Consider the following 13,003-nt stretch of genomic DNA (forward strand, 5'->3'; position numbering starts at 1 on the left):
AATAAAAAAAAAAGAAATAAAGGTATTTAAATCTACTAAGATCATATTAATTTTGAGGAATCTCTCTTTAAGTGTACTATTCCATAAAATTACTTTTTCTTTTACAATATAGGTTTAACTTAATAGATTATTATAAAGGTTTTTTAAAACACAATGCAAAATTGCTTTATCTACCATGTATGAAAATAAACTGGGTTTTCAACTTTTGTTTTTTTCTAACGCAAAAAGATGAACCACTGTGGAACCCAGGCTCCCATCTGGCTGTCTCTGGGAGACTCAGAAACACTGCCACCACCTGGAGAGATGAAGCAACTGACAGCTTGTGCCACATGGCAGTTTTTGCTTAGCACTACAAAAGACTGCTGTCTTTTTCAAATCCCAGTCTCTGTAAGAAACTGTGGACAATTTTTTGTGTACTTACTGCAGCCCACTCAGGGATGTATGGGATATTGTGCGGAAGGTAAGAAAACATAGGTAATACATATGAACTGCTAATCATAGAACTGTATGTTGGTGTGTCTGTGCCATTCTCTGGATACTTTGTATGGAGCTAATGCAAAGCTCAAGAAATTCAGTTTTGCTATTAATGCTAGAGTGAAGCTAGCTTTCTGGTTTATATTGGCTAGATTTGTTTAGAGTTCTTTGCCAAGATCTTAAAATCCTCAAAAATACTTGTTGTGAAAGTATCAAATGTTAACGTCACTGGTGAAAATGTATGTTGATGTCATTTATCTACAGATGACATTCAATAACAAGGTCATTTCTCTTTTATAGCATACTCTTCCCCAAAAGCCATAACCCCAGTGCAATCGTGAGCAAATTTATATGTACAAGACGAGAAATGCTGAAAGATACTATTACAAGCTAGTGTAATTCAACTAGGCAAACACTTGCAAATAATAATAACTATGTGAGTAAAACCTATGAATAGTTTCATCCTGAGATTGTTAGACTTTCCAAACTAGAAAACCCCAAAGAACACAAGTACAGCAAAAGAGTGGCAAAGACTATAATACAATTACAAATTCCAATTAGTGGTATGGAAGAAAAGATTAAAACTTGCTGTAGATGAGGATACTGGAGGTGAGGAGAGGATGAAATTTATAATGAGGTGTCACCAGAGAAAGCTGTTTCTGAGAACAAGGTTTTCACACCGAGAGTTTGAGGGTAAGCTGTCCTTGGTCAGATAGAGTGAGGGGAAGGACATCTCAAAGAGCAATAATACAGGAGAAACCGAAAGTCCTTAAGGGGTAACAATGTGGCGTTCTCACTGTGAGAGCAGACAGAGATGGTGCATCTATCTCAAAGAGTGAGGGAACGCATAACAGAAGGGCAGCAGGACCTGACATTTAGGGAATTCTGCATTTTGTTTTTTGTGCACTGAGAAATATTTGGAGAATTATCTTGAGAGGGTGAGGCAGTAAATCTTCACATTTCTTACACAGCTCCTGGCTAGCTAAACTTTCTCTGAAAGCAATATGCTCAATATGAAAGTTTAGCTCCTGCTCAGTTAATAAATTGTCACTAAAAAGGAGAAAAGCCAGAGAGATGAGCTTCACAGGGTGGCCGAGATGAGAGGTTTTGAAAAATGTACACCTTTGGTATTTCTCAGTACTCTTGTCATTAAAAAATAGTTAATTTTTGTAAAATTTCATATAATATTACAAAATAGATGTGGAAAGTTCTATAGGTGTTACAATGTAAAAAATAATTACTTACATTAGTTTAAGAACCACTAAAAACTATTAAAAATGAAAACAAAACTTTCATACTAGAAAATACTATAAAATACAAATAATAACTCCAACAGAAATGTTATTTACATTAAATTTAAAAATTCAATATTTAAATTTGCATCCTTAAGACATGCTTTTTTTTTTTTTTTTTTTTTGTATTTTTTCTGAATCTAGAAACGGGGAGAGACAGACAGACTCCCGCATGCGCCCCACAGGGATCCACCGGCACGCCCACCAGGGGGCGATGCTCTGCCCCTCAGGGGTGTCGCTCTACCACGACCAGAGCCACTCTAGCGCCTGGGGCAAAGGCCAAGGAGCCATCCCCAGCGCTCGGGCCATCTTTGCTCCAATGGAGCCTCGCTGCGGGAGGGGAAGAGAGAGACAGAGAGGAAGGAGAGGGGGAGGGGTGGAGAAGCAGATGGGTGCTTCTCCTGTGTGCCCTGGCCGGGAATCGAACCCGGGACCTCTGCACGCCAGGCCGACGCTCTACCATTGAGCCAACCGGCCAGGGCAAGACATGCTTTTAAAAATAAAAAAATATTTTGTTTTGTAATGTCATTACCATCCACTGAATTTCTCAAGTTTGAAGATTCAAATTATTTCTCTATCTTACCGTATTCAAGTCCTCTTACTGGTTTTAGGGAGAGGGGACTTCTGGGAAAAAATTTTATTTCCACTTTTTTTTTCCTTAACACAGAGAGAGAGATAGTCAGAGAGAGGGACGGATAGGGACAGACAGACAGGAACAGAGTGGTGAGAAGCATTAATTCTTTGTTGCGGCACCTTAGTTGTTCATTGATTGCTTTCTCATATGTGCCTTGACCGAAGGGCCACAGCTGAGCCAGTGACCCGTTTCTTGGCTCAGCAACCTTGGCTCAAGCTGGTAAACTTTGCTCAAACCAGATGACCCTGCATTCAAGCTGGTGACCTCAGGGTTTCGAACCTGGGTCCTCTGAGTCCCAGCCTGATGCTCTATCCACTGTGCCACCACCTGGTCAGGCTTATTCACCTTCTTAATGTATAACTCATTAATCAGACACATACATAAATTATCTTCTCTGATTTGCCAATAAAAGCTTACCTTAAAATACCACTGAGAACTTGAGTTAGACTGCTCGTGGCAAACTAAAGTGACAATCACTTAGTCCAATTAAGAGTTTCCTTTTCTGGCTTACCATAAATCTGGAGCAGATAGTCGCTGCTGATCATGATGGGGCCTTTTTAAAGAGTCAGGCCCAGGACTCCATGAGTTTCTTGGCTTTTCTTTCAGGGTAACAGGATGAGGGTCCAGTATTAGTTTTTTTATCTGCATTTTAGACAAGATAAAAGGGAAAGTCCAAAGGGTCAAAGAGGTCTTGTGCTAACTGAAACTTCTTCCTTTTAAGTGGCTTATTTGGAAAAAGCCTTATCACAAGGACTTTAGAAGAATGTTCTGGTTTATCTTTCATTTCAAAGGCAGTTTATAAAATGTAGTTTTTTTACTTTGGCATATTGTTGCCCTCAACCAATAGCACCTTGGTGGATACTGGATAGACAACAATCAGTCATATTTATTCTAAAATCACCAAAGCAGCAGAAATTAAAGAAAAAATTTCACTTAAAATATTGTCTCATGACTTGTTTTTAGAATTCCTACATCATTTTCATATAACTTATCTACTGTTAGATACTCCTAGAAGCTAAACTTCTTTAAGATCTATCCCACTAAAAAATAAAGCAAAACAAAAGCAACAAAAACTCCACCATCCCACCAGGCCATTTAAGAAGGAAACAGCCATAAGAGACATGGACAGGAGTGTGGTGGTTACCGGAGGCAGGAGGGAGAGGGGGAGGGGAAGGGGAGGGGGAGGGGCATAAAGAAAACTAGATAGAAGGTGACGGAGGACAATCTGACTTTGGGTGATGGGTATGCAACATAATTGAATGACAAGATAACCTGGACATGTTTTCTTTGAATATATGTACCCTGATTTATTGATGTCATCCCATTAAAATTAATAATTTTTTTTTAAAAAAAGAAGGAAACAGCCATGTGAACACAATAAATTACAGAAGGAGGTAATACCTATTTCACACCATTGTTTTCAGAAAAATAAAGAAAAGTGATTACTTCTAAACTTCCGTCAGGCTAGCGTCATTCTGAAACTAAAACCAGATATAGATATTACAAGAAAAGAAAAGTATGAAACAATATCCCTCAAGAATTTAAATGCAAATTACTTAATTATCTAGTTAGAAAATTTAGTGGAATCTACAAAATAGCTACGGGAGTTATTATGTGAGTTTAGTAAAGAAAAAGGTCAACGTACAAAATCATTTATATTTGTTTATACTAGCAACGAACAATCAGAATTTCATCTAAAATACCAATAATAGCACCAAATATATGAAATACTTATCAATAAATATCAAAAAGTACAAGAACTCTGAAGTAAAAACTATAAAATTTTGCAAACAGAAATTATACAAGTTCTAAAGTAATGGATAAACCATGTTCATGAAATTAATAGACTCCATGTTAAGATGTCATTCTCCTCAAAATCATTTATAGTTCCAAAACAGTCCTAACCAATATTCCAGCAAGCAAGCTTTTTTGTAAAAATTGAAAAGTGCATTATAAAATTTATATGAAAAAAGAAAGTACCGATGATCGCCAAATTACTTTGATAAGAAAAAAGGTTGAACAATTTACACTATCTCACTTTCAGACTTATTGTAAAGCTACAGTAATGCACAGTGTTATGTTAGCATCAAGATAGAGAAATAGAGCAATGGAAAAGAATAAAGAGTCCAGAAAAAAACCAACATTGGCATCGGATTTATTAGTATCACCATGATAGCTGTCGACACATTTCTGTAATTCTGTGAATGACTACGGGAAAGGCAATTCCCAAGGAACTGATACAAACCGACTGTTGTATAAATTTCTGCAGATTGTAATGTTTCATTACTTAATGCAAACTGAAATTTAAAACACGATATAAAGCTATAATTGCTTCAAAATATAACCCTAAATTATCACTATTTGTTCTCAACTTGAAAAGGGGGAAAATGTAAATGTTTAATTTCTATTAAAAAATACTTCTCTGAAGAATTATCATCTCATATATATCATATACATAAATATATTTGTATCTTTATGCTCAACTAAATAAATATGAAAACATCAACTTTTGCAGCTATTTCTGATGCAAAATTATATCCATGTGACCCTGACGAAATTGAAATTGGAGGTGACTGTGTTCGTAAGTACCAGGTTTCATTTTTAGTAATGTATATATACACTAATGATTTCAACAGGCTTTTATTTTCTGTGGCTTACTTTAGATGTTGAATTATGCTAATACTTGACAACACCCCAGTCTAGTGGATATCAAGAATAAAATCACTTTATCATATCTTTATATATCTTATCATATCTTTACGAAATAGCATTGGACTCAGCAAAGGTACAGAGAACTGGGTATATTTACACCCAATTGAAATGTATGTATATTGGTAGAGTCATTTTATGGGAAAATTTGCCAATTTTGAACTATCTTAAAAATCCACATGTATTTGTTCCTAGCAATTTGATTTCCAAAATTCTTGTTTAGAGAAATATTTAAAGAAGTGTACAGGTACAATATTTATAGCAGTATTTTTCTAATATTATAAAACAATTGCAACTATCCAATAACTGCTGGATGATTCAGTATTTTTGATGTATCCACCATGAAAAAGTATTCTGTAAACAAAATTAAAATGCAGGAATACATTCTTTGATATTAGTAGATAGATGTCCATGGTATACTGAAACTAAGAAATCAGACTATGCAGCACAATCTCATTTTTGTCTTCTAGGAATGATTGCATTTGTACTAAACAAGTATTGAAAAATAAAGACCAAAAGTGTTAATGATGGTCATAATTTTTTTAATCCGTAATTTTCATTTTCTGACTTAATTAAAAATTTTAAGTTATTCCAAACACTAAGAAACCCCCTGCTATAATAGTCTTTAGAAGAAATCACTCTAAATAGATTGTCTAATAAACTTTATGACATATTCCTAAAGAATGGGCAGAAATCAAAATTATGTATTGAAACATTAGCTTTTTTCTAGGACCTGTTGGCCAAATGTGATATTCTAAATGAATATGGGATTGTTGACATATAGTTAATATACATATAATTAACAAATATTTTTATAGTAAAATAAGCCATAATAACAAAACAAATTATGATAGGTTATATAATATTCAGATAGCATGCCTAAATATTAATGTGATTTGTCTTTAAACAATATTATAATAATCCTCAAAATAAATACTCTGAGTTGCTTTTCTGTGCCCACTCCAGTTCTAAATAGATTTTCCAGTCCCCTTTTCTAGCATTCTTAAAAAAAGCTAATATTTTATCTGCAACTCTCAGTGTACCCTGTGATTTAGGAGAATAAAACAATATTCCTAACAATAGTAACTTTAATCATAAAATATAATTGTTTGGCTAGTCTGCATAATATGTATAAAGTATTTTTATCATACACTTATTATAGTAAAATCACTTTTTTCCCTTTGAGTAAGCAATAAATTTAAGCTACTTGTTATACTATTCTCAATGTATGTGCAGTTAACTGGAAAAAATTCTATACAGAATCATACACAATTTGGGCAAGTAACACACAAGAATGAGTCAAAAGTTAACAAATAAAGCTTCATGATAAAAGAAAGACTATACAGTGTGTTCGTAAAGTCATAGTGCACTTTTGACCGGTCACAGGAAAGTAACAAAAGACTACAGAAATGTGACATCTGCACCAAATAAAAAGAAAACCCTCCCAGTTTCATACCTATTCAGTGCAGTTCGATGTGGGCTCACGCACAGATTTTTTAGGGCTCCTTAGGTAGCTATCCCATATAGCCTCTGCAGACTCGTCACTGACTGATGGCCTACCAGAACGGGGTTTCTCCACCAAACTGTCGGTTTCCTTCAACTGCTTATCCAACCGAGTAATGTTATTCCTATGTGGTGGCGCTTCGTTATAAACGCGCCGATATTCACGTTGCACTTTGGTCACGTATTTGAATTTAGCAAGCCACAGAACACACTGAACTTTCCTCTGTACCGTCCACATCTCGACTGGCATGGCCGTGGGCTGCTTCACTGTATACACAGTGTTATGTCATCACCTGCGTATGCGCACATGCTGTCACATCATCCTACAGAAACTGGGAGGGTTTTCCTTTTATTTGGTGCAGATTTCACATTTCTATCATCTTTTGTTACTTTCCTGTGACCAGTCAAAAGTGCACCATGACTTTACGGACACACTGTATTAATAGCATAGTTAGCATATACTAATATAATTGGCAAGGCAGTAATGTGTGCTTTTAAAAAAAAAAACTATTGAGGTGACATTGGTTAATAAAATTATATAGGTTTCAGGGGTATAATTCTATACTACATCTTCTGTATCTTGTATTGTGTGCTCAGCACCCCAAGTCAAGTCTTCTTTTTCTCACCCTTCATCCCTCTTTACCTCCCACTGCCTCCCGCACTCCTTTCCCTCTTGTAATCACCATACTATTGTCTGTCTATGAACTGTGCTTTTCTTCTTTTAATGTTTATTTTATTAATTTTAGAGAGAGAGGAAAGGAGAGAGAGAGAGACATGAACATCAATTTGACCCTGTATGTACCCTGACCAGGGATCAAACTGGCAACCTCTGTGCTTTGAGACAATGCTCTAACCAACTGAGCTATCTGGTCAAGGCTAAATTGTGCTTTTCAGGCAGAAATAATTTGCATGTCATTTTGAAAACTTTAAGTTTCTTTTAACAAATTTTCCTTGCTTCAAGTAATGATCAGCTAATCCTGGTAGTTGATGCTATTTAAAATAGTGATTTCAATTTTTTAATTTTCATGAATTATTTACTTTTTTAGTCATATTTATTTCTTAGTCTTAATAGTTGTTTCTGTAGATAGTTTTTCTCTGTTTAAAAATAAATTCAACTTTTTCCTAATTTATTTTATTTCTTTTTTCTTTTTTTTATTAATTTTAATGGGGTGACATTGATAAACCAGGGTACATATGTTCAGAGAAAACATCTCCAGGTTATTTTGACATTTGATTATGTTGCATACCCATCACCCAAAGTCACATAGTTCTGTCACCTTCTAGCTGGTTTTCTTTGTGCCTCTCTTCCCCCCCCTTCCCTACCCCCCATCCCCCTGTAACCACCACACTCTTGTCCATGTCCCTGAGTCTCATTTTTATGTCCCACCTATGTATGGAATCATATAGTTCTTAGTTTTTTCTGATTTACTTATTTCACTCAATATAATGTTATCAAGATCCCACCATTTTGTTGTAAGTGATCCTATGTCATCATTTCTTATGGCTGAGTAGATTCCATAGTATATATGTACCACATCTTCTTTATCCAATCATCTATTGAAGGACTTTTTGGTTGTTTCCATGTCTTGGCCAGTGATCAATGCTGCAATGAACATGGGGCTGCATGTGTCTTTCTTTATGTACCAGTGTCCTAATTTATTTTAAAATAAATTTTTACTCAGATACATTTTATAAAATCAATACATACTCCTTAGTAGCCTATTATTTCCTTTAAGTCTGAATATGATTATTTGGCTTAATCTTTCAAATAATTGACAAAATATTTATTATCAGATTAATTTGAAAACAATGTATTTGTTATTGGGGTTTTATAATCTGATATCTAACAAAATAACATGTTGAAATATTTGGAAGTACATAAATATCCCCCCACACACACACACACAAACACACACACATATACATACATACACATTTAGGTTAAAGTTTCTCAGAATTTTTCAAAATCTACATTACAGGACTGAAAAATTAATATTTTGATAGTCAAAAAATTACCATGTATATCATAGAAGAATATCTGTACATGTTAGGACATTTTAAAATCTTACTTTAAAGACTATCACTCAGATATTTTTTCTCTTATCTATAACAACAAAATAAATTAAAAACTTATTTAGAAAAATTTTAGATTCCCAGGTTTCATCCTGTATATATCCAGAGATAAAAATATTAAAATCTCTCTCAGTTCCAGGAGGAATCTTCAAACATATTTAACCCAAGGAAAATGAAAGAACAAGACTTTTTTTTTGACACTGGTATATTTCACTAAGACATTGTAATCAATCTCATGAAGAATAAATATTTTAATTTAGAGTAATGACAAGTTGAGTTATAAAAATAAATTATAAAAACAAAATAGGAAGTCATTTGATTTTACATTTTAGTGACTTTTTCTTTATAATAAGAAATGATGTAGCAAACCTTAATTTTTTGTTTGTTTCACCTTTTAGAAAACATAATAGCTTAAAAGAGGGTAGATTACTTTTTGTTCCAGAGCTAGACTTTTCAAGGGCAGACATATTTAACATAATTAGTATAAGCTTGATTAGCTGATGAATTCCTCTGCTATAAATATTTATGTGATTATGAGACATAATAAGAACATAGTACTTGCTGATTGTTAGAGATATACAATATTTTTCTAAATGTATTTTTTAAATATAAATCCTCAAGTTACAGTCTTCATAAGCTTTCCCCACAAGCCAGTGTCTGTTTTTAAGATGCCCAACTGCAGATAATGTATTTTCTTCCACCAGGTCAGCTGTCTGCCTCTCTGCCACCCCCGACTCCAACAAGGCTAGCGGTTGTGGTGCAAGTGATTGAGTCCAGGATTTTCTGTAGGTGTGCTTTTGATGTTTCCCCTACAAACAACTCAGTGGGATTTCTCATAGCTTGGTCCAGGCTTTCTCCTCAAGACATCAAAGAAGAGCTGAAGGAAGAGACCACAGTTCAGGCATTCTCCGTTTTAGAACTGGATGGCATAAACCTCAGACTTGGAGATAGGGTATGTTATAAAGCAATTGGGTTTTCTTTTATTTTCCTGAATGTGCTAACTTGCAAAAATGGATTTTTAAAATCATATTCTAAAAATAGCTTTTGTATCCAAATTATAAAATACTAATATTTTTCTTTTTCTTTTTTCCTTGGTTATTGTGCCAACCCCAATGATAACTGGATGAGTCAATAATCTTAGAGACTATGAGCATGTGCTTCTAGCAATTCGCTGATTATTAGCGATGAACAATTATAACTTTATGTATCTTTTCTGGTCTTAAAAATGACATACTTTTATTTTTAAAATAATGTTTTTATTTTTTCAGTGATGATATCACTTATCTACTTTTAAATACATCTTACATACAAAGTCTACAACACTTCAATTTTTTGAGGTTTGAATAATTAGTCTTTTATAAAGACAAAGTTTTTCTCAATTTTTAAGCAAGTTTTTAAATTTTTTAGTTTTATATTACCTCTTAAGTATCTACCAAAAATTAAAATTAAGTACTTAACTATAATAATTGACACATATTTTCTCAATAATGCTATTGCTAAATGATTATTTGTTAACTATATTTATAGATATTCTGTACGGCTTCCACCTTTTTCTTGGAGAAACCACATGTAAAAAGTGTAGCCATTGAAAGCCAAGAATTTTTTGCAGGCATTAAGGTATGTGGCAGTGGGGATGGATCAGAAAGATTATTCCTCCAGATTGATGTTTTCCTTATTGTGATTTGTGAATGCTGGTTATAGGACCTCATCACAGACTGATGTTGTAACTCAAGAATCGGTATGTTTGAAAAATAACCCAAATAATTCTAATGCACAGAAAAGTTTGAGGGCCTCTGTTAATGAACTAAAGTCAGAATATACTTGCATCTTTTCAGAAATAGTTAAAATTAGAATAAACTACAATTTCTATTCTCATAATTTATGCCATCATGTAAATAAAAGTTAGAGTATTAATATTTAATTATTATGCATTTTTGTTCTTGTTCTTTTTTTTTTTCTTTTTTTTGTATTTTTCTGAAGCTGGAAACAGGGAGGGACAGTCAGACAGACTCCCGCATGCGCCCGACCGGGATCCACCCAGCACGCCCACCAGGGGCAAGGCTCTGCCCCTCCGGGGGGGTCGCTCTGCCGCGACCAGAGCCACTCTAGCACCTGGGGCAGAGGCCAAGGAGCCATCCCCAGCACCCGGGCCATCTTTGCTCCAATGGAGCCTTGACTGCGGGAGGGGAAGAGAGAGACAGAGAGGAAGGGGGGGGTGGAGAAGCAAATGGGCGCTTCTCCTGTGTGCCCTGGCCGGGAATCAAACCCGGGTCCCCCGCACACCAGGCCGACGCTCTACCACTGAGCCAACCGGCCAGGGCCTTGTTCTTGTTCTTATCATGCATTTTGGAAAACAGGTACCAAGTCATGTATTAGAGCTTCTGGCTAGAGTAGAATTGGCCCAGTGGACTTTATGAGCTGCAAAACTTGCACTATCTAAACAAAGAGATATAGTCAGGCAAGCACTGAGCACCCTCCAGGGTTCCAGCCGTGGGACTGGAGTTTGACCTGGGTTCATACCTTGTTCAAGGACAAGATTGGCTAATGATAGATTGTGAGACGAAGACTCAGAACCAGTACAAAGCCTGTTCCTGAATAAAGACCATTTGTATACAGCAGAGACCAGGGAAAGGAGTAGGACAAGTGAACAACTTTGTCAAAATAGCATAGTCACAGTGGGAGTGGAAGTAGAGCCAGACCTTGAGAACACAAAATCTTTGGATCTACATTGGTGAGAACTCAGTAGACTACGAGGGCCAGCAGTTAACCCCCAGGGACTGTTTCTGATTAGGCTAAAGCAAGAGTATTCCGTACTGAGAAGCATCTGTTTTGAAATCTAGCCAAGAACTAAGACTACACAAAATACTTCCTGCTTCAAGAGATGATTTGCCTATGAACTAGGATAGAATCAGTCCTAGATTTCAGAAGCCATTGACTCCAACTGTGGAAAGCAGAGACTGAAAAATAAGCTGAAGGTTGAGATATTTCCGATGACAATAATATATATTTTGATATATGTGTTAAAAATACTTATACGTATATTTATATTAGGAATGATATTAACCCCTAAAGGTAAATAGTCTCTTCCATTAGTGTGTCAGTAAACATTAGCAAACAAATGAAAGGATAAGAATCTTTCTCTTTCCAATCTCCAGTTCTCACCACAGAACCAGAATCACCAAGGCAGGCTCCAACCTGACTGATTACTACCACGTTCTGGAGTAGGGGTCCCCAAACTTTTTACACAGGGGGCCAGTTCACTGTCCCTCAGACCGTTGGAGGGCCGGACTATAAAAAAAACTATGAACAAATCCCTATGCACACTGCACATATCTTCAAGTAAAAAAACAAAACAGGAACAAATCCAATATTTAAAATAAAGAACAAGTAAATTTAAATCAACAAACTGACCAGTATTTCAATGAGAACTATGCTCCTCTCACTGACCACCAATGAAAGAGGTGCCCCTTCTGGAAGTGTGGCGGGGGCCGGATAAATGGCCTCAGGGGGCCGCATACGGCCCGCGGGCCATAGTTTGGGGACCCCTGTTCTGGAGAATCAAATACCCAAACTCAGAGCAATACCACAACTCTGTGTTCTTCCGTGTGTTGCTGATTTTTTAAGGGGTTGGTTTTCATTTATCTTGTGTCATTTAAAAAAGTTCCAGTAATAAAATATTATTACTACCAGCTCATTTAGGAAAATATGACCTGCTGAAAAAAAAACTTTTTTAAAATTATTATAGCATAGAAATAAATTCTATTTTTACATGACTGCTTTACATATTTTCTTCTACCAGTTACAACCTGAATTGAGCACTATATCAGAAGATGGAAAAGAATATCAGTTGAGGATCGAGAGCACCGTTCCTGTCATTTGTTCTGAATCCACTGAGCTTGATCAGGAATGCAAAATCTCATTAAAACTGAGAACTGTTGATCAAGGTAATATACTAAATTCATTCGATTTTATTATTAGGTTTCAAACAGTGACTAATGCTTTTTCCCATAGAAAAAAAATCACTGAAGTGTTCTCATATAGTTCATTGTGTTGTGGATTTACATCAAATTATAGTCTAATTGTGTTAATAATACTGAGCCAAATGTATGATCACCAGAGCAGTCAACATTGCAGTCCATGTTTATCCCTTTTAGGCTCAAAGTGTAAATAAAAAAAATCCAGGGCTTGGCCAGTTGGATCAGTGGTAGAGCGCTGGCCCAGCATGTAGATGTCCTGGGTTCAATTTCTGGTCAGGGCACACAGGAGAAGCGCCCATCTGCTTCTCCACTCCTCCCCCACTTGTTTCTCTCTTTCTCTC

At 35.7% G+C, this 13,003-nt stretch overlaps 1 protein-coding gene across 1 annotated transcript in view; it reads left to right on the forward strand.

Annotated features, from left to right (window-relative positions):
• Nucleotides 1-13,003, forward strand: part of VWDE (von Willebrand factor D and EGF domains) — a 65,221-nt gene that overhangs the window by 5,569 nt on the left and 46,649 nt on the right. Inside the window, exons 3-7 of the mRNA XM_066353778.1 lie at nucleotides 229-460; nucleotides 4,916-4,981; nucleotides 9,390-9,637; nucleotides 10,213-10,302; nucleotides 12,485-12,629. Of these exons, the coding sequence (XP_066209875.1) occupies nucleotides 229-460; nucleotides 4,916-4,981; nucleotides 9,390-9,637; nucleotides 10,213-10,302; nucleotides 12,485-12,629 (781 nt within the window). The remainder of the gene's footprint in view (nucleotides 1-228; nucleotides 461-4,915; nucleotides 4,982-9,389; nucleotides 9,638-10,212; nucleotides 10,303-12,484; nucleotides 12,630-13,003) is intronic.

Source organism: Saccopteryx leptura, chromosome 12, assembly GCF_036850995.1.
Source record: "Saccopteryx leptura isolate mSacLep1 chromosome 12, mSacLep1_pri_phased_curated, whole genome shotgun sequence".
In the NCBI taxonomy this organism is placed as follows: domain Eukaryota; kingdom Metazoa; phylum Chordata; class Mammalia; order Chiroptera; family Emballonuridae; genus Saccopteryx; species Saccopteryx leptura.